Source organism: Girardinichthys multiradiatus, chromosome 23, assembly GCF_021462225.1.
Source record: "Girardinichthys multiradiatus isolate DD_20200921_A chromosome 23, DD_fGirMul_XY1, whole genome shotgun sequence".
NCBI lineage: Eukaryota > Metazoa > Chordata > Actinopteri > Cyprinodontiformes > Goodeidae > Girardinichthys > Girardinichthys multiradiatus.
Window position 1 is genome coordinate 23,509,079 of NC_061815.1, and position 19,886 is coordinate 23,528,964.

General features: G+C 39.7%; 3 protein-coding genes across 15 annotated transcripts in view; all 3 read right to left on the reverse strand.

Moving 5' to 3' along the window:
• Positions 1–47: 47 nt before the first annotated feature.
• nme5 (NME/NM23 family member 5) lies at positions 48–6,575 on the reverse strand. 2 transcript variants are annotated; one of them, XM_047354335.1, is made up of 5 exons: positions 6,069–6,575; positions 4,142–4,347; positions 515–615; positions 316–434; positions 48–229 (listed from the first exon to the last, which is right to left on the reverse strand). In XM_047354335.1, exons 1-5 carry the CDS (start codon positions 6,192–6,194, stop codon positions 146–148), a joined length of 636 nt encoding a protein of 211 aa, XP_047210291.1. In that variant the 5' UTR covers positions 6,195–6,575; the 3' UTR covers positions 48–145. The 2 variants fall into 2 exon arrangements, with proteins under 2 accessions (XP_047210291.1, XP_047210292.1); XM_047354336.1 differs by lacking the exon at positions 6,069–6,575 and adding an exon at positions 5,755–5,862.
• Positions 6,576–8,886: 2,311 nt separating this feature from the next.
• On the reverse strand, positions 8,887–12,212 carry rack1 (receptor for activated C kinase 1). The gene is made up of 8 exons (XM_047352759.1): positions 12,003–12,212; positions 11,387–11,558; positions 10,520–10,667; positions 10,201–10,296; positions 9,901–10,011; positions 9,521–9,661; positions 9,222–9,332; positions 8,887–9,001 (listed from the first exon to the last, which is right to left on the reverse strand). Exons 1-8 carry the CDS (start codon positions 12,109–12,111, stop codon positions 8,936–8,938), a joined length of 954 nt encoding a protein of 317 aa, XP_047208715.1. The 5' UTR covers positions 12,112–12,212; the 3' UTR covers positions 8,887–8,935.
• A 1,836-nt stretch (positions 12,213–14,048) lies between these two features.
• LOC124860035 (collagen alpha-1(XXIII) chain-like) overlaps positions 14,049–19,886 on the reverse strand; it is a 195,979-nt gene continuing 190,141 nt past the window's right edge. For 7 of the 12 annotated variants that reach the window (XM_047352991.1, XM_047352988.1, XM_047352992.1 and 4 more), the window contains 4 exons: positions 19,095–19,181; positions 18,822–18,920; positions 17,993–18,031; positions 14,049–17,270 (listed from right to left, as the gene is read on the reverse strand). In XM_047352991.1, coding sequence (XP_047208947.1) covers positions 17,220–17,270; positions 17,993–18,031; positions 18,822–18,920; positions 19,095–19,181 — 276 coding nt within the window. In that variant the 3' untranslated portion in view covers positions 14,049–17,219. Of the gene's footprint in view, positions 17,714–17,992; positions 18,032–18,821; positions 18,921–19,094; positions 19,182–19,886 lie in introns of all 12 variants that reach the window. The other 5 variants (XM_047352994.1, XM_047352993.1, XM_047352997.1 and 2 more) reach the window with 5 other exon arrangements.

A 19,886-nucleotide genomic window follows, 5' to 3' on the forward strand; every position in this document is an offset into this window, starting at 1 on the left:
TTGATCTATATGAGAAAATCAACAAAACACTCAAATGGTACCAAATATTCCTTGATATAGATTTATAACATTGAACAGACGAACTTGTCAAAAGCAAACAGAAGTTAAAATAGTAATCATCCTTCCCTATGTTGCTCTCTGGCTGTCAGTGTGCATCTTCCACAGTGACTCCGTCACATATTTGAGGCTGGTTTGGATCATTTTTCAGGAGCCATTCAGCAAGCCAAATCTAACGAGAAGAGTAAAGATGCACAGGCTAACAATAATGTACTTATAATGTACAGAGCTTTCTGAACACTGAGCATCCGTACTTACACAGGGATTGAGAGGCTTTTCCTTACAGAGCTCAGTGAGTCCACGTAGGAGAACTGGGTTTACATTCTTGCTCAGGTACTCCTCGGTTTCTCCTCTGGACGGAAAGGGCTCGATTACAGCTACAAAGAGAAATCATATGAAAATTCAGTACTTCGTACGTTTATGAACAACAATAATTCTGACAGAGCAAACTGCGTACTGTTTGGAAACATGAATTTAATCTCCCTCACTGCTGTGAGAAACGAGTCACTGCCATGAAGAGCATTCTTCAGGTCAGAAGTACCATACTTTGCTCGCAGGCTAGAGAAAAACAAAGAGTAAGATCATAACAAACACCTGCAGCACATGGGGTAGAAAAGTATTAGTATTAGGTTAAAGGAAGGTCAACAGACCTTTATAGGATTTTACCAGAACAGGAGCAGTTTTACTGACACTCTGTGTAACATAGAGTATATATGACACCCTGCAACCAGGCTCACACTGTGACTGATGTTCATATATAGATATAAGCATTTTTCTGATGAATATGGCTTACAGATAATGATAACCCAGGATTCAGTTTCTCTCAATATTACTATATACACTCACCAGCCACTTTATTAGGTACACCTTGCTAGTACTGGGTTGGACCCCCTTTTGCCTTCAGAACTGCCTTAATCCTTTGTGGCATAAATTCAACAAGATACTGGAAACATTCCTCAGAGAGTTTGGTCCATATTGACATGATAGCATCACACAGATGCTGCAGATTTGTCGGCTGCACATCCATGATGCGAATCTCCCGTTCCACCACATCCCAAAGGTGCTCTATTGGATTGAGATCTGGTGACTGTGGAGGCCATTTGAGTTCAGTGAACTCATCTTCATGTTCAAGAAACCAGTCTGAGATGATTCGTGCTTTATGACATGGCGCTTTATCCTGCTGGAAGTAACCATCAGAAGATGGGTACACTGTGGTCATAAAGGGATGGACATGGTCAGCCACAGTACTCAGGTAGGCTTTGGCGTTGACATGATGCTCAATTGGTACTAATCCGCCTCAAGATTTGATGTGTTGTGCGTTCAGAGATGCTCTTTTGCATGCCTTGGTTGTAAGGAGTGTTTATTTGAGTTACTGTTGCCTTTCTATCAACTCGAACCAGTCTGGCCATTCTCCTCTGACCTCTGGCATCAACAAGGCATTTGCGCCCACAGAATTGCCTCTCAATGGATATTTTCTCTTTTTCGGACCATTCTCTCTAAACCCTAGAGATGATAGTGAGTGAAAATCCCAGTAGATCAGCAGTTTCTGAAATACTCAGACCAGCCCGTCTGGCACCAACAACCATGCCACGTTCAAAGTCACTTAAATCACCTTTCTTCCCCATTCTGATGCTCGGTTTGAACTGCAGCAGATCGTCTTGACCATGTCTACATGCCTAAATGCATTGAGTTGCTGCCACGTGATTGGCTGATTTAGATATTTGTGTTAACGAGCAGTTGGACAGGTGTACCTAATAAAGTGGCCGTTGAATGTATAATATAAGACCAATAAAAAAAAAAAAAGCTGTGCGGCATGCCTTAATGCAGCGTGGCATGGAGGAGATCAGCCTGTTGCCCTGCTGAGATGTTAGGGAAGTCCAAGATGCTTTAATAGTTGTTGTATTGTAGGCTCTGGTGTCTCTCCTCTTCAAGACTACTGGTCCTTCTCAAAATATTAGCATATTGTGATAAAGTTCATTATTTTCTATAATGTCATGATGAAAATTTAACATTCATATATTTTAGATTCATTGCACACTAACTGAAATATTTCAGGTCTTTTATTGTCTTAATACGGATGATTTTGGCAAACAGCTCATGAAAACCCAAACTTCCTATCTCACAAAATTAGCATATTTCATCCGAGCAATAAAAGAAAAGTGTTTTTAATACAAAAAACGTCAACCTTCAAATAATCATGTACAGTTATGCACTCAATACTTGGTCGGGAATCCTTTTGCAGAAATGACTGCTTCAATGCGGCGTGGCATGGAGGCAATCAGCCTGTGGCACTGCTGAGGTCTTATGGAGGCCCAGGATGCTTTGATAGCGGCCTTTAGCTCATCCAGAGTGTTGGGTCTTGAGTCTCTCAACGTTCTCTTCACAATATCCCACAGATTCTCTATGGGGTTCAGGTCAGGAGAGTTGGCAGGCCAATTGAGCACAGTGATACCATGGTCAGTAAACCATTTACCAGTGGTTTTGGCACTGTGAGCAGGTGCCAGGTCGTGCTGAAAAATGAAATCTTCATTTCCATAAAGCTTTTCAGCAGATGGAAGCATGAAGTGCTCCAAAATCTCCTGATAGCTAGCTGCATTGACCCTGCCCTTGATAAAACACAGTGGACCAACACCAGCAGCTGACACGGCACCCCAGACCATCACTGATTGTGGGTACTTGACACTGGACTTCTGGCATTTTGGCATTTCCTTCTCCCCAGTCTTCCTCCAGACTCTGGCACCTTGATTTCCGAATGACAGGCAGAATTTGCTTTCATCCGAAAAAAGTACTTTGGACCACTGAGCAACAGTCCAGTGCTGCTTCTCTGTAGCCCAGGTCAGGCGCTTCTGCCGCTGTTTCTGGTTCAAAAGTGGCTTGACCTGGGGAATGCGGCACCTGTAGCCCATTTCCTGCACACGCCTGTGCACGGTGGCTCTGGATGTTTCTACTCCAGACTCAGTCCACTGCTTCCGCAGGTCCCCCAAGGTCTGGAATCGGCCCTTCTCCACAATCTTCCTCAGGGTCCGGTCACCTCTTCTCGTTGTGCAGCGTTTTCTGCCACACTTTTTCCTTCCCACAGACTTCCCACTGAGGTGCCTTGATACAGCACTCTGGGAACAGCCTATTCGTTCAGAAATTTCTTTCTGTGTCTTACCCTCTTGCTTGAGGGTGTCAATAGTGGCCTTCTGGACAGCAGTCAGGTCGGCAGTCTTACCCATGATTGGGGTTTTGAGTGATGAACCAGGCTGAGAGTTTTAAAGGCCTCAGGAATCTTTTGCAGGTGTTTAGAGTTAACTCGTTGATTCAGATGATTAGGTTCATAGCTTGTTTAGAGACCCTTTTAATGATATGCTAATTTTGTGAGATAGGAATTTTGGGTTTTCATGAGCTGTACGCCAAAATCATCCGTATTAAGACAATAAAAGACCTGAGATATTTCAGTTATTGTGCAATGAATCTAAAATATATGAATGTTAAATTTTCATCATTACATTATGAAAAATAATGAACTTTATCACAATATGCTAATATTTTGAGAAGGACCTGTATACTTCATATATTCTCTATGGGGTTTCAGTCGGTTTTCTGGCTGGAAAATGAAATCGACATCTCCATAAACTTTGTAAGCAGAGTGATGAGACGCTTCTGATGTTGTTCAAAAGTGGCTTAACAGCAGGAATGTGACAGTCGTAGCCCATGTTATGGATAGGTCTGTGTGTGGAGGCTCATAAAGTACTGACTTTGGACCAGTCTACACCTTTTTAATCTCCCCAACCTCTTGAATAGACTTTGCTTCACAATCATTTCAAGGTTGTGGTTATCACTGTTGTACATTTTTCTATCAAGGTTTTTCCTTCCACTCAACTTTCCACTGATTTGCCTGTATGCAGCACTGTCAAGTCAGCGGTCTCCTCCATGATGAGTAAGCCATAACATAGCAAAACATTTCTGTAGTAAAAATGTATTGGTTTCATGTAATATGAAAATTTTCCTGAGAAACCAAAATATAATGAACCAACTCCAAAATGCTTACAACACTTGTCTTAAAAAATGTAGACGGCACAAAGAATTATTTGAGACTGACCACTCTGGATGAGTTTCTCTGGCTTTGGAGATGTTGTCGGGCCCTATTATGGACTTCAAGTGGGCAATAGCGTTGTCTCGAGCCAGCGTCATAGCAACAATGGGGCCGGAGCTCATGAAGGCCGTCAGGCTGGGAAAGAAGAGCTTTCCATACTGGTGTGCGTAGAACTCGCTGCATTGCTCAGGACTCAGCTGCAGCCTCCGCTTCTACCACAGAGATCATTCATTTTTGCATAATTCAGCAAGAAACATGGTTATGACTTGTCTTCAGCTTTATGAAACTGATCCAGATCACTCAAAATACTTTTTAGACAGATGAGGACTTTCAGGTTTTCCTTGTGGCAACCTTAGAACTAATGCTTTCATTAGCGCCATTTAATTCCTAATTGTTATTTTTACATAATTATGATTATTTTACTTTTTATATCTGCTGTTTTTTTTCTTTTATTGTCATGGAGGGGAAAACAGATCAAACAGCTCATAGTTTACAGTCACTTCTCTTCAAATGTCAGTGACATTCCACATGTAAAAGATATTTCATCCTTGAAGATGTGCAATTTGAATAAAAATATAAATAACCAGATATTTTCTTGCCAGACATTCGTCTACATTGGCTTTAAATAAAAATTTGCCTTAGAGCAAGACTAAGGAGAGTAATAAACATGTCAACGTTTACATTTCAGGTCAAAATGGAGAGAAAAATGCACTGGATCTTTAAAGGATTAAGCAATGTTAAGTTTACCCTCAAACATTTATAATAATTAAAATAAATGTGATTTTATAGAAATGTTGTAATTCCAAAGATTTATCCAAATATCAATGCTCCTGTATCCTGATGGATTTATTTACTTTTATTTTTGCCTAGGGTTGCCTCCTGACTTTCTGGGCCTGTCCTACTGGGGGAAGATTCTGGGGTAGACCAAAAACCTGCCTGAGAGTCCATACATCTCTTAAGGTCTGAGGATGCTTAAGGCTGCCCTAGACTGACCTGGAAAGTGTCCTTGGGTAGAGGGATCACTGGGTTGCCCTACTAGACCTGTTCTCTTTATCATTCAATCTCAGAGAAGAAGGAGATGGATGGATGGATGGATGGATGGATGGATGGATGGTACTAGTGTTACAAACTAGTAGCTCGGGGTTCAGCTATCTTTACAGTTTATGGACCCATTTTTGACAAATACAATTTTCCTAAAGCCCTTTTTTTTACCTCACAGTAAGAAAAGCATAATGTCATTTTTGTAGACATATATTGTATGGAATTTGTTATTAAGTTATTGGAAAAAAATACAATTTATTGAATAGAACAATGCTTCTCTCTCATTCTTAGTCTAGACCTAAAATAAAGTTTCAAACAGCAGACATGTGAAGAATAAAAAAAAATCTAAAAAAAATACTGTTATATAGCCATAACACATCTAATATTTAGCGTATAATAATCTTAAAAATACAAGTCCTTTACTTTCATATTTATGGACAACGCAATAAAAAAGGTAAGCCCATTTAAAGAAATACAGCACAATGTTTTTTAGCTTATTTATACCCTTGGTACCATCAGTTTTGTTTGGTTGAAAGAAATACAATGTAAATATTGCTTAATCTCGCGTTTCCTATTACCTTTATATTTAACATAATTGATCTGAATAGTTTCCGGTGGAAAATGAAGCCAGTCTCTTCTGCAGCCCCAGGTTGGCAGTCGCCTGCTCTAGCTTAAAAATACTGGTTACAATCGCCCTCTAGTGGACAGGAGGTACAATAATCAAACGTCCAGAAACATTAAGAGAAATTTGCAGTATCTCCAACATCCGTATCGCAATGTATCAAACAACTTCGACCCTTCTGCATCTGTATCTCATACATTAGGAGACGAATAGAATATTCTCTTTTAATCTGTGAGATGTTTTATAATCCCAGTAATCCCTTCTACCAACCTGCAGGATAATGAAGCCCGACTTCAGGAAAACATCCTCGATCTCCTCGGACGTATGAACTGCATCAGGTTTGATGATAGCCAGGGTTCTTTCAACATAAATACGATGATGTGAAGTTTGGTCCATTTTCCTCTGGGAGCTGGAGCTAACATATGACAATTTCTGCTACTTCCAAACAGAAATTACACGTTTAACACCACGACCCCATGGATAATTAATTATACATAAATTATACTATGTCCATCCAGTTGTAAATGAAGAAGGTAGAGTAGAAAAAAAATAGCAGCGGGCCTTATTTCTCGGCTATTTGATTACCTTCGGGGCAATGTGGGTTGCTATGATACCACACAACTACGGCGACTTGTGTAGGACAAAACATACCATTTCCAATATTTTTTTTAAAAAAATCCTTCAAATCAGTGCCAACGTACAAGCTGAAATATACATGAAAAAGCAAAAAAGTGAATCACATCATACAGGTCTAAGTCCTTCACCCAGTGTTCATGCTCCCATCATTACAGCAAGATTGCAATCGCAAACAACTAAGTGGAATATTTGCAACACCTGTTGGGCCTGGGGGTCAAACCGGTCACAAAACAGGGGAAAAAAATAAATCTAACTTGCACTCAAAGTTCAAGGCAAATAATTGTCCAGAATTGGACAAAAAGAAGCCTGTTGAAATCTGTAATACAAAAGGGAAAGATGAGTCTCTCACCAACCCCAGCCTTAAAACCCTACAGGTCCTTCTCAAAATATTAGCATATTGTGATAAAGTTCATTATTTTCCATAATGTCATGATGAAAATTTAACATTCATATATTTTAGATTCATTGCACACTAACTGAAATATTTCAGGTCTTTTATTGTCTTAATACAGATGATTTTGGCATACAGCTCATGAAAACCCAAACTTCCTATCTCACAAAATTAGCATATTTCATCCGACCAATAAAAGAAAAGTGTTTTTAATACGAAAAACGTCAACCTTCAAATAATCATGTACAGTTATGCACTCAATACTTGGTCGTGAATCCTTTTGCAGAAATGACTGCTTCAATGCGGCGTGGCATGGAGGCAATCAGCCTGTGGCACTGCTGAGGTCTTATGGAGGCCCAGGATGCTTCGATAGCAGCCTTTAGCTCATCCAGAGTGTTGGGTCTTGAGTCTCTCAACGTTCTCTTCACAATATCCCACAGATTCTCTATGGGGTTCAGGTCAGGAGAGTTGGCAGGCCAATTGAGCACAGTGACACCATGGTCAGTAAACCCTTTACCAGTGGTTTTGGCACTGTGAGCAGGTGCCAGGTCGTGCTGAAAAATGAAATCTTCATCTCCATAAAGCTTTTCAGCAGATGGAAGCATGAAGTGCTCCAAAATCTCCTGATAGCTAGCTGCATTGACCCTGCCCTTAATAAAACACAGTGGACCAACACCAGCAGCTGACACGGCACCCCAGACCATCACTGACTGTGGGTACTTGACACTGGACTTCTGGCATTTTGGCATTTCCTTCTCCCCAGTCTTCCTCCAGACTCTGGCACCTTGATTTCCGAATGACATGCAGAATTTGCTTTCATCTGAAAAAAGTACTTTGGACCACTGAGCAACAGTCCAGTGCTGCTTCTCTGTAGCCCAGGTCAGGCCCTTCTGCCGCTGTTTCTGGTTCAAAAGTGGCTTGACCTGGGGAATGCGGCACCTGCAGCCCATTTCCTGCACACGCCTGTGCACGGTGGCTCTGGATGTTTCTACTCCAGACTCAGTCCACTGCTTCTGCAGGTCCCCCAAGGTCTGGAATCGGCCCTTCTTCACAATCTTCCTCTTTGTGCAGCGTTTTCTGCCACACTTTTTCCATCCCACAGACTTCCCACTGAGGTGCCTTGATACAGCACTCTGGGAACAGCCTATTTGTTCAGAGATTTCTTTCTGTGTCTTACCCTCTTGCTTGAGGGTGTCAATAGTGGCCTTCTGGACAGCAGTCAGGTCGGCAGTCTTACCCATGATTGGGGTTTTGAGTGATGAACCAGGCTGGGAGTTTTAAAGGCCTCAGGAATCTTTTGCAGGTGTTTAGAGTTAACTCGTTGATTCAGATGATTAGGTTCATAGCTCATTTAGAGACCCTTTTAATTATATGCTAATTTTGTGAGATAGAAATTTTGGGTTTTCATGAGCTGTATGCCAAAATCATCCGTATTAAGACAATAAAAGACCTGAAATATTTCAGTTAGTAGCAATGAATCTAAAATATATGAATGTTAAATTTTCATCATGACATTATGGAAAATAATGAACTTTATCACAATATGCTAATATTTTGAGAAGAACCTGTATATGGGTCCTAACAGTAATCTATATCAGTTTCACACACATACACACAGTCAGTTTGTGGATATGTTCCAATACTGTCAGAATGTTTAAAATACAAATATACATTAGTTTTGGCCAATCCTACTGATGTGCTAATTTACAAACAAAACATTAATTGGGTTTATTTAATGATCCTAGTTTTTTAGTAATGTGGGAAGTGGTTTTCTTTGCTCTACATTGCAGCTCGTCATTTACCTTGGAAACACTAATTCCAACATTTCTGAGCACCATAAAGGAGGCAGCAGTGCCACCACTGGTGCTTGTACAAGTGTGAGGACCTTGGCAGTAGACCATCATCTTTCATGTTCCATGTATTCAAACATCACAAGCCAATATTTATTGGCAAGTTGGATGGATTTGGTCAGGGAGAATGGTACAATATTATATTTCCTAAATCCACAGCCCTTCTTTCATACTTGCATTAAAACACAAAGTTGAGACCAAGACCAGCACATATTTTCTTAAACAGTCTTTTTATTCAAAGTTGCTTCTGCAAGGGGTCCTTATCGTGTTCCAATAGTGACCTGCCACACTCTGATCAGGTTGTCAGTGTAGCCAGCAAACAGGGTCTGTGAGGAAATAAAAGAGGGTGAGAAGTTACTAATAAATATCAAAATAATTCCCGTCCCTTTTATAGTTCGCCAACACAGTGTTTTTCCCTGGTGCCCCTCATATTTGCAGGACTGTCAGCAGTGAACATCAGAATTAAAAGTGAATGGGTATAATCATCGGGGCGACAAGACAAACAACATCTGCTTTCAAGTGTGTAAACAGGTTAGCATAAAATACCTGTCCATCAGCAGACCATGCCAAGGAAGTACACTGTGGGGGCTCAGCCTTGCTGTTTGTGCTGATCACTTCCTGTCTCAGCTCATCCACAATGATCTTGCCCTCCAGATCCTGCACGGGTTAAACATAACCACGAGAGGAAAGATTTTGATCAGTGGGACTCAATCAGCCTCTTATAGAACAACAGTGGTAGGTCAAAGCTCAGAAACAGCCTCTGATATCATCATGAACTACAGCTAGCATGTATAAGTTTCATCACCGCCCATCCTAATCAAGAGATGTTTATCACGAAGACTCACCCAGATCTTAATGCTGGGGCCAGTGGCGGCACAGAGCCAGTAACGGTTGGGGCTGAAGCACAGGGCATTGATGATGTCACCACTATCCAGAGTGTAGAGGTGTTTGCCCTCATTCAGGTCCCACAGCATGGCCTGGCCGTCCTGAGAACGAACAAACAATGCTTCAATGACCCAAATTCCAGCAACTCTACATGTCCTACATCACCAGTAACACCCACAAGCGTTTGCATCGCTCAGAAACAGCCTCTTGTATCATCATTCTTGAACAGATGCATGTTTAGTGTTCCATCACAGCAAACCTAAAAGCTTTCTTTGTTTTTAAGATCACAATAGGTACACGATGAAGTTTGTCTGGTAGTCTACAAATAATGGCAGATTACCTTTCCACCAGATGCACACAGGGAGCCATCAGGAGACACCGTCACTGTGTTCAGGTAGCCGGTGTGGCCAATGTGGTTGGTCTTCAGCTTGCAGTTGGCCAGGTTCCACACCTAGGAGACAGGGATGGTGATCATCACAACCACACTGGCAAAAACATCATCATATAAAGCCAAGATCGGTGCTCTTCTAAACTAAGTGATCTCCTCAGAGAGTATGTAGGCTAATACATGCAAACATTTTCAAATCATTGAGCAAATATCCGCTAAACAGTGGAGGTTCTTCCAATAAAATCGACCCACCTTGACCATCTTGTCCCAGCCGCAGGAGACGATAATGGGGTTGCTGCTATTGGGGGAGAAGCGAACACAAGACACCCACTCACTATGGCCTTCATCCTGCAAAGATGAAGAGAAATCCTAACATTCAAAGCAGAACGTCTACTGATCAACTTCATGTCCTGGCATAATTTGTCGCTTGCTGAACAGCACAACTAAAACTGGATCTCACATTTCTGCTGACAGCTCAAGTTAAAGATACTCTAGGTGCAACTTGAATTTAAACAGAATTAGCAAAGACTGCTCGCTACCCGCCAGGAAGCAACATCAGCTGGTCGCTCACCTGAATGGTGTACTTGCATACTCCAAGCGTGTTCCACAGCTTGATGGTCTTGTCCCGAGAGCCAGACACAATCTGGCGGTTATCAGCAGAGAAAGCCACGCTCAAAACGTCCTTGTTGTGTCCAACAAACTGGCGGGTGGTGGCACCACTGGAGAACGGTACGACAAAAGTGATCAGACAATTTAAGATATCCGACTGCGATGAAGGAGCACGTGTCTCACATCACCAGTTTAATACTGCCATTTATTTTGAACGGCTACACAAGGAAATCGAGCATTTCTCCTGCTACCAAGTCCTCCTTTTTTCCTCACAAGTTAATGCTTTACACAGAATTCAGAGGTAGAGCACTACCTTTAAAATGTTAAACAATAAGCATTTAATAAAATTTAATCTCATTATGTGGTGTAATTATTTTCTTTATCTAAACCTAAAAAAAAAAAAAAACTAGAAAGTTTGAATGGAAGAAATTTTTATATCACTTTAACAATATTTGACTTTATTTGAGCACAACCAGATGCACAGACATGTTTTACATGTTTCAGTGAACTGCCTCGTAAATGCTGCACTACAAACTCGTGCTAGGATGGGGACACCGGCCTTAAGCTGTCATCTAATGTAATTTCCTAAGGTTAGTGTGGCAATTTGTGCATCTCAGATGAGAAAGGATTCAAATCAAAGCCCAACTGCAGTTGGGCTAGGTCCTGCATGTTTTAGACGGGTCCCTGCTCGAAGTTCTGCAGAGACCTGGGTGTGAACCAGTCGTTTGATTCAGGTGTTTTAAACCAGGGGAACCTCTAAAATCACACAACACACCAGCTCTTCAGGACTGGATTTGGACACTTATAATCTAGGTGGAGGACAACTTACGTGGTAAGGTCCCACAGGCGGAGGGTTCCATCCCAGGCTCCTGAGAGGGCAAACTGGCCATCTGAGGAGATGACAACATCACTCACGAAGTGAGAGTGACCCCTCAGGGAGCGCTGGGGGATACCATAGTTGGTTTCATCACGGGTCAGTTTCCACATGATGATGGACTTGTCTGTGGAAATAAATAAACGTACAGGATAATTCATTCATGGGTGCTGTGCCATGAACACGTCTGTTGAGTTAACATGGTTACTTGTTCCGATTAGGGCATCAACAACAAATGCTGTCCAATACAAATATGTATTCTACATCAATGCTTCGCTTTTATCCCCGTAGGCAAGTTCAATCTGATAAAACCATGCTAAACGTGTAATTAAAGTCTTTTAACAGGTGACGCCACATAGCACAAGTTAGCCAACATGGATCCTTATCTCGCCTTTATTTGAAAATACAAGGTGTTAACAGACTAAATATTCATAATGCTGTATTACTGTGCACCTGTCACATGCGACTTACCCATTTTTAATATTGGTTTTACAAATATTAGTTAAAAGTTTCGCTAGCTGCACAATGCTAGCTGTAGCCATGTTGGCGGAGCCGGCGGGGGAAACCTCACCTCGGGACGCTGACAGAATCATGTCGGGGTACTGGGGCGTAGTGGCGATCTGGGTGACCCATCCACTGTGACCCTTCAGGGTCCCCCTCACTGTCATCTGCTCGGTCATTTTGGCGAGGTTTGATGGTGCCTATCACAAGGATGGATTCGGATTCTAGAGCGGTACGTGACAACCTAAGTCCTCATCGCATCCAGGCACAGAGGAAAAGGAAGAACAGACCCGGATGCAAACGCTATCAGGGGGTGAGGACTCCGCGAAGGATTCTGGGATATGCTGTCTTTATTCACTCTTAAATTGTAGTAAAACGATAGCTTGAAGGTTCTGAACATTATTATTATTATTTTTATAGTAAATGTAAGTACCACCATTTTGGCAGACATTTAAAAAAAGTATCATAACAGGACTTTTTCTTTCTGTTGAGTTTATAAACAAAACAAAAAAAGACAAGAAAAATAAAATCGCAGCCAGAGGCATTATTAGGATTTTGAAAACTGGATATTTTACGACCTAGAAAATAATAAAAATAAAAATAATTAGTTTTTCAAGTAATGAGTGGATATTTATTTTTAGATAAAATATAAGAATGGCATAATTTGAAATAAATACATTTGAAATATTGTTTACAATTACAGGTTGACATTAAATTAACAATGGTACACCCCTGCTCTCACAGTTCATTGTCATTCATTATCTATCTATCTATCTATCTATCTATCTATCTATCTATCTATCTATCTATCTATCTATCTATCTATCTATCTATCTATCTATCTATCTATCTATCTATCTATCTATCTATCTATCTATCTATCTATCTATCTATCTATCTATCTATCTATCTATCTATCTATCTATCCATCCATCCATCCATCCATCCATCCATCCATCCATCCATCCATCCATCCATCCATCCATCCATCCATCCATCCATCCACATGAAAACAAGTTTGAAAATTGTATTTTAGTCTATTTTAGCCCTTTTGTTCTTTGCATGTACAAATCTGTAATCAGAGTGCAGTGAAATTTGCTGAGACCAAGATGGCGTTTAATAATGCTATAAAATCACGAGACTGTTTTGGACAGATTTGATAATTTAATAAACCAGTACACAGTAAAACAACTTTAAAATCAGAAATGCTGTTTAGCTGTTGAACAAGGCCACAATGACGTTTTTTTTTTATAAAAATGACTAATGAATCCTTTCTAAGCCATTTAATTGTTAGATCGTGTGGTTTATGAATGGTGCCGGAATGCAGCACTAGAAAGTTCTATAGAAACACAGATGTTGATCAACTAGTCCATAGCAATACTGACTACTTAAACTGGGTGAAAGACAAGAACCACTTAACCTTTGCATCATTAGTGAACAAACAACATCAAGGACCAATGGACACACCAGACAGGCCAGGGAAGATGTGGAGAACAATATCCCAAGCTTGAACATATCAGCACCAATCAATCCATTATCTAAAAAGAGAAGGAATATGGCACAACTGTAAACTCCTCAAGACCACCTTACCCGATAGGCAAGGCAATGAGTGCATTATACGTGCTCTCACTGCCTGGCCATGGTTACTCTGGAAGAGCTGCAGAGATCTACAGCTCAGGTGGGATAATCTATTGACAGGACAGTTATTAGTTGTGCACTCCACAAATCTGGCCTTCATGAGTGGCAAGAAGAAAGCTATTGTTAAGAAAAGGGTGTAAGAAGTCACATCTGGAGTTTGTCACAAGTCTTGTAGGGGACACAACAAACAGGGAAAAGGTGTTCTGGTCAAATGAGACCAAAGTTGAACTTTTTGATCTAAATACAAGACCTAAAGCGTGTGGTGGAAAGCTAACATTGCAAATCACCCTGAACACGCCATCCCCACTGGGAGACATGGTGGTGGCAGCATTGTGCTCTGGTGATTCTTTTGTTCAGAATGGACAAATAAGCTGCCCTACTAAATGCTGGGCAATCTTAGAAGAAAACCCTTTTAGAGGCTGGCACTGCATTTATTTACAAGAAATCAGAGTAAATGGAAGGTGAATGCAAATGCACACCAAATTGTTCAGAACTTTATTAGTAAATAATTTGTTACAATTATGCACTACTTTGTGTTGGTCTATCACATAAAGTCTCAAATCCAAAAGTTATGAATACTTTTGCAATGTTCTGCTTAGTTGATGTTGATTAGGTATTGTTGAAATTTAGTTTCATAAAAGTTAAAAGTTATTACCTTGATTTTGCATTTTTCATATAATTAATAAACAGGAAAGATGTATACGTTTCCGGTAATACTGTATGACAACATTTCTTTACACGTTAAAGTTTATTTCTGTCTACATGTTGGATTGACCAGTTTGTATATATTTGGACAAGTAATTACAAAAACAGCTGACATTTTTCACAACCAAATGCACAACAAGAAAAACATTCTCACAAAGTCAAGCTAACACTGTAGGGTAAGGCTGGGTAAGATATAAAACTTTAATCACAAATCAACTTCATTATACCAAGAAAATAGTGCTAACAGAGTCTGTAAAAGCAATAAACATAAAGCAGATAACCACCAGCTTATATTGGCATAATGCAAAGAGTTGTGTTGTACAGCTTAATGTCTGAGTACTTGAATAAAAACAAACAGGAGGACTTCTCTTCCTTGAATATTTTACAGATTTGATTCTCTCCACACCAATAAACCAAGATGTAAAAACCTGAAACGTCCAATCCAATATCAGAACTGGTTTAGATTAGAAACACATTCAAGAAAGAACAAAAAAAAGTCTAGTTATTGTGTACTCTAGCACTAAGGATCATATTAATTATCTGCACTAACATTTTTAAAGTTTCACTCAACACACACATTTCAAAATGAGTTTCTCTTAATATTCACCTCAGTTTAAGGAAATAAAAATGTACAAATGAGAAATTTCTGTTTATGTTACTGTGAACATTCTCAGTTTTTTGGCAAATCTGTTAGAGGCAGAAATGTGAGAAATAAAAAATAGCTGCAATAGTCTGGTTGCATAAATGAGCACGCACTTAAACTAATACTTAATCTGAATAATCTGAGATAAGGTTCAGCTGTTCTAGAAGGATCGTTCCTACTCATGATTTTACTCATTTGAAACCTTTGGCTAAAGCCATAGTTTCCAGAGAGGCTAGAAAAATCTGCCTGGACTAAGGAATGCAAGACAGAAGCCTTTTCTTAGAAAGAAAATATTCAGGCTAAAATCTCCTAAATCCTTGTTGGAAAATGTTTTATGGTCTGAAGAACCCAAACTTGAACTTTGGGTGTGGAAATCTAAAACATAAGTTTGACATAAAAAAAAAACACTGAACATTACCAAAGGAACGCTATACCCACAGTAAAACATGGTGGTTGTAGCATCACACTCTGGGGAGACGTTTCTTCAGATGCAACCTAGTTGTTTGGGCTTTTTTTTAGCCATTCCCTCTAAGAGATTTGCTTGTTTTTAGCAGGATTCTACAGGGAATATATAACACATTAAAGACAAACATACTCTTAAAAAGATTTATCACGGTCTAATTGCTTTAAATGACAAAACAAATTACACTTTAACAGGACAGAACAGGTTTTAGTTCTACGGCAGGTGGCGCTGAAATTTTTCCAGTTCCAAATAAACCTGAACCAATTCATGTAACTCTCCTTAAAACTGCAGTAACACGGAGACAGAAATAATTTTTGTCAGTGTTGAATTACCGCATGTATTATAAGGTAAAAAGCAGGTAAAACATCATATCACACATATGGATGTACACAAAAGTCCACCAATGTATCTGTGTGTGCTGTGTCCATTCTGATTAGGTTTCCAAATATATTGTAATATTTAACGATGTATGAGTAAAAGGCAGATAAAATTCCATCGTAAATAGGTTTTTGACGTCTGCAGATGTGTGTTTTCAAAGACTGGTGATCAGTGGCGGTTTTTGAAATGGGCCATATGGGCAGTGGATCAGGGCAGCATGAGAAAGGTGGGTTGCACCAGCAACACAAAAAAACCCCCAAACTATTAATTTAAAAAAAGGTTTTCTATTGCTTTTATACATTTGCTGTCCACAAAGCGTTGGCACTCCTGGCTCGCTCCTGAGTATAGAAGGAGTATTTTACATGCTTTGCGGGGGATTGCAATGCATTTTATCTCGAAAAGGACTTCTGACTTCCTGTATTTTGAGTGGTTGGGCGTTGCTAGAGGAAGGGCTCACCCAAGGCACCATTAATGCAAGAGCCGCCTCTGCTCACTATAAAGATTTGCAATAAAACTACTTAAGCACCAAGAAATGATTCCATCTGAGAAAAAGGTTGTCAGCATCACAAATGTCACCTGATAGCAAGGATAATAACACGTTGCTGAGAGAAAATGAAAGTTGTCACCAATGAAGAATTACTGCATATATATTTGGCTCCAAATTACATTATTAAGTTTATTGGTTCTTATATCCAGAGCTAAGGATTATTCACAAATATATAGAAAATAAATTCAAACACACATTTAAGTCAGCAGCAAAAAACTTCTACTGTTGTCCAAAATACTGAAAGCAGCAATCCAACCCGCCTTCCTTTATAGCTGAAGCGCAAAGAGGAGTTCAAAGCGCATCGGCTGAGGGCAATTATATCCCACAGTAACACTGATTAATCTAAATTACTGCAAATGGTTCCTTCAAATTTTACTCAGCAATCAAGGCAATACACAGGAATGCAAACTGTAGATGAAAACAAAAAATATGCAAAACTAAAACAACACACAAATGTAAGCTTTACAATAGTTGGCTTAATGATGTTTTTTTATATGTAAAGACTGCTTATTACGAATGAAAATTAATATTCTGTTGTGTCAGGGTTTGATCAGAAGTCCCACAGGCTGTCGTGGTGCTAAACAACACTGCCATGCATTAATATTTTACAACAATCTCATTCGACATTTTATCACAACAAAGTATCTGCACAGTAATTCCTTTCCTTATGTGCCAGAGACGTCAGCGACTCCAAGAAAACTTCAACTGGTTATCAAGCTACTGCGCAACATCATCAGCAACAGGTTTCTTTCCCATCAGAGGTGAATGTGGAAATGCAGAGTTCTGTCGCCCCCTCCTGGAGAGTCTCTGTAGCGCAATATCTGACTGTGACGCAGAAGCATCAGATATAAAAATCGGCTTTTTACTCTTTCTGCCCATTTGTGTGTCCTCTCCCTGCCGGGCTCCATTCCTCTCAGGGCTGAGAGAGACGCTTGCGTTTGAGCTTCTGCCTCGCCTTTTCCTCCTTGTGGAAAACACAGAGAGAGAGAGGACAAGAGAGCACTGATACCACACTCCTCCATCTGCTTAAAAAAATCCCAACCCTTCGAACATCCATCCATTGGTGAGATTTGGATGAGTGCACACACCATCATACAGCTCCTATACGCCACTTGTGATTACAACACATCAGTCACACTTTGTTAGTGGGGCACTCTTCTACTCCAGCACTGACATTTGGACTGTCCTTCAAACTAAAAGTCCCAATGTCAGTTCATGGCTGCTTTTACACTGAATTGTGAGTTCAAAGGAGCTAAAAAAAAAATGTCCTCATTCTTTATCTTTCAATATATTATATAATAGGATTTTATTTTAAAAAAGGGAGAAAAAGAGGTTGTTGGGGTAGTATACAGCTGCAAAATATACCATATCAATATGTACAGGTCCCATGCTGCTGGTTAGTCATCACTGCAAAACACAAAACGAAAAAATAGCAAGGACTTATTAGTTTTCAAGTAGCATAATAACAGGAGCAGGGTATTCATGGCTTATTATTATAAACTCAAAATCACGCTTTAATATACTTACAAAGTGTATCTGTGTTAAATCAGAGTCAGTATGTGTAAAATCAGTTAAAAAGTGTATACTTTGATTGTATTCCTTATTCCCTAATTGGACCTTTAATTAGCTCAAACACAATGGCTCAGAATTGCATGAGTTAATAAAAATCTAACGTCAAACACTCACCTTATGCCAACAGCCTGGTATTGGAAGCCCATCGTGTCCCTGCAGGTGAGAACAGAGGTGGAAAGTTGATGCTTGCATCTCTTTCTTTAAGCATTGTAATCTGGGTAATTTACAACCAGGAAAGACCTTGTGATAGTTTTGGTGTGCCACCTCTAACTCAATGGAGTGTAAACTGAAATATTTGCTCTCTCAGTCTCCAGCTTTAGTTAATTTCTTCCTCGGATCGGCAGCTTAACCATTTCCGACTTTTTGGTGCCACCCTCAGTATTCCAGAAGATATACAGGAAATTAAGGAGTAGCTGGGCAATGCATCACAATATTTCTTTGTATGGCAGTAATTTTGTATAATCAAATAACAACATAACAAATCTTTTAATCTTTGTAAATAACCCAAATTAAAGATACAACTTTAGTTAGGTGGAGAGATGAGTCTGGCACTCCTGGTAAAAATGTGTAAGGAGCCTTATAATATGTTAATCTTTTATTGCAGTAGCATAATCTCACACTTAAAAATATAGAAAAAGCCAGCCTTTATTTGCAATTTGAAAACAATCTCATGTCAATAATTTCTTGCTTCAAAAAGATCATCGATGTCACAATTATTACTACCCCTATTAATAAATGTGCTCCTATGTACAGTATATATGCAAATGAAGCATTTTTGTAATGTAGACTGTTTTTTAATTTCAGAATGTCAAAGAATGTTTAATTAATAACTCATGACTTCCTATACCTAGGAAGGTATAGATTGAAATAAATAAAGAAAGAGGTGATAGATGAAAAGCAAGTGAACATAACAAGGTAGAGCAAAGATAGAAAGATACTGTACCATAGGACAGGGGGCCTCAGGGCCAGGAGGAGGAAGAGGAGCAGTTTCAGGGGAAGAAAGCCCTGCCTTCACAGACTGATCTTTACTCTCATCACAGCTCTGTCAGAAGGTGTCAGTTACACATATACGGCAATAAGGCGGAAACTCAGAGAAAATAGTGAGAGTGAAGCACAGAATATAAAAACACAAATGGTCCTTAAAGAAGGAAAGGTGAAGCAGAGAGTATCATTTTCAGTGGTTAAGTATCACAGAACATGCACGATGGGGACATACCACAGGACAGGGCTGGTCCAGGCCTGGAGGACCCTGTTCTCCCTTGTTACCCTTCAGACCTCTCTTCCCCACCGTCCCTCTGTCGCCCTGGTGCATGAAGAAGGCAGGAGTCAGACCCACACAGTCATAACAATGAAAAACAAACTAAACTGCAGAAACAGCCTGGAATTACAGCAATAATGTAACAAATTATTCTTGTAGTATTATCTTATCACAAAAAAATCGAAAAGCATGTATTTGAGTGATTTATTAAGTGGGGAGAAAGCTTGGGAACCAGACAACCAATGACGAACCATTTTCAGTTTTCAGATTTTTATTTAAAATCTGGTTTTTCAAATAGCTCTTGATGGCATGATTTATAACAAGGTTTCTAGGGTATTTGAAAAAAAAAAAAAAGAGCCCCAGAGCATCACAGATCCTCCACCGTACTTAACAGTAGGCACAAGTTGCTTTTCCAAATATTAATCCTTTGTTTCAGGTGTTTGTTATTAAAACAAAAACCTAAACATGGTATAATCTGATCAAAAGTAACTATTCCATTTATAGTCCCAGTAGCTTTTAGCAAACTCAAGGTGCTTTTGTTCACATGTGAAGGAAAACAGAAAATGCTTTTATCTGATGCCGCTTGTTGAGTTTTAAAAAGCTCAAACACACTCTTGTTGCATTTCTCTAAAACATACTAGAAGCTCACAGAAAATGTCCTCTGTGTCACATCATATTTAAACCCCAGGAAAACAGAAATACACCTAATTTAATGTTCCTAGAATCTTTGATCAACTTAAAAGTATCATA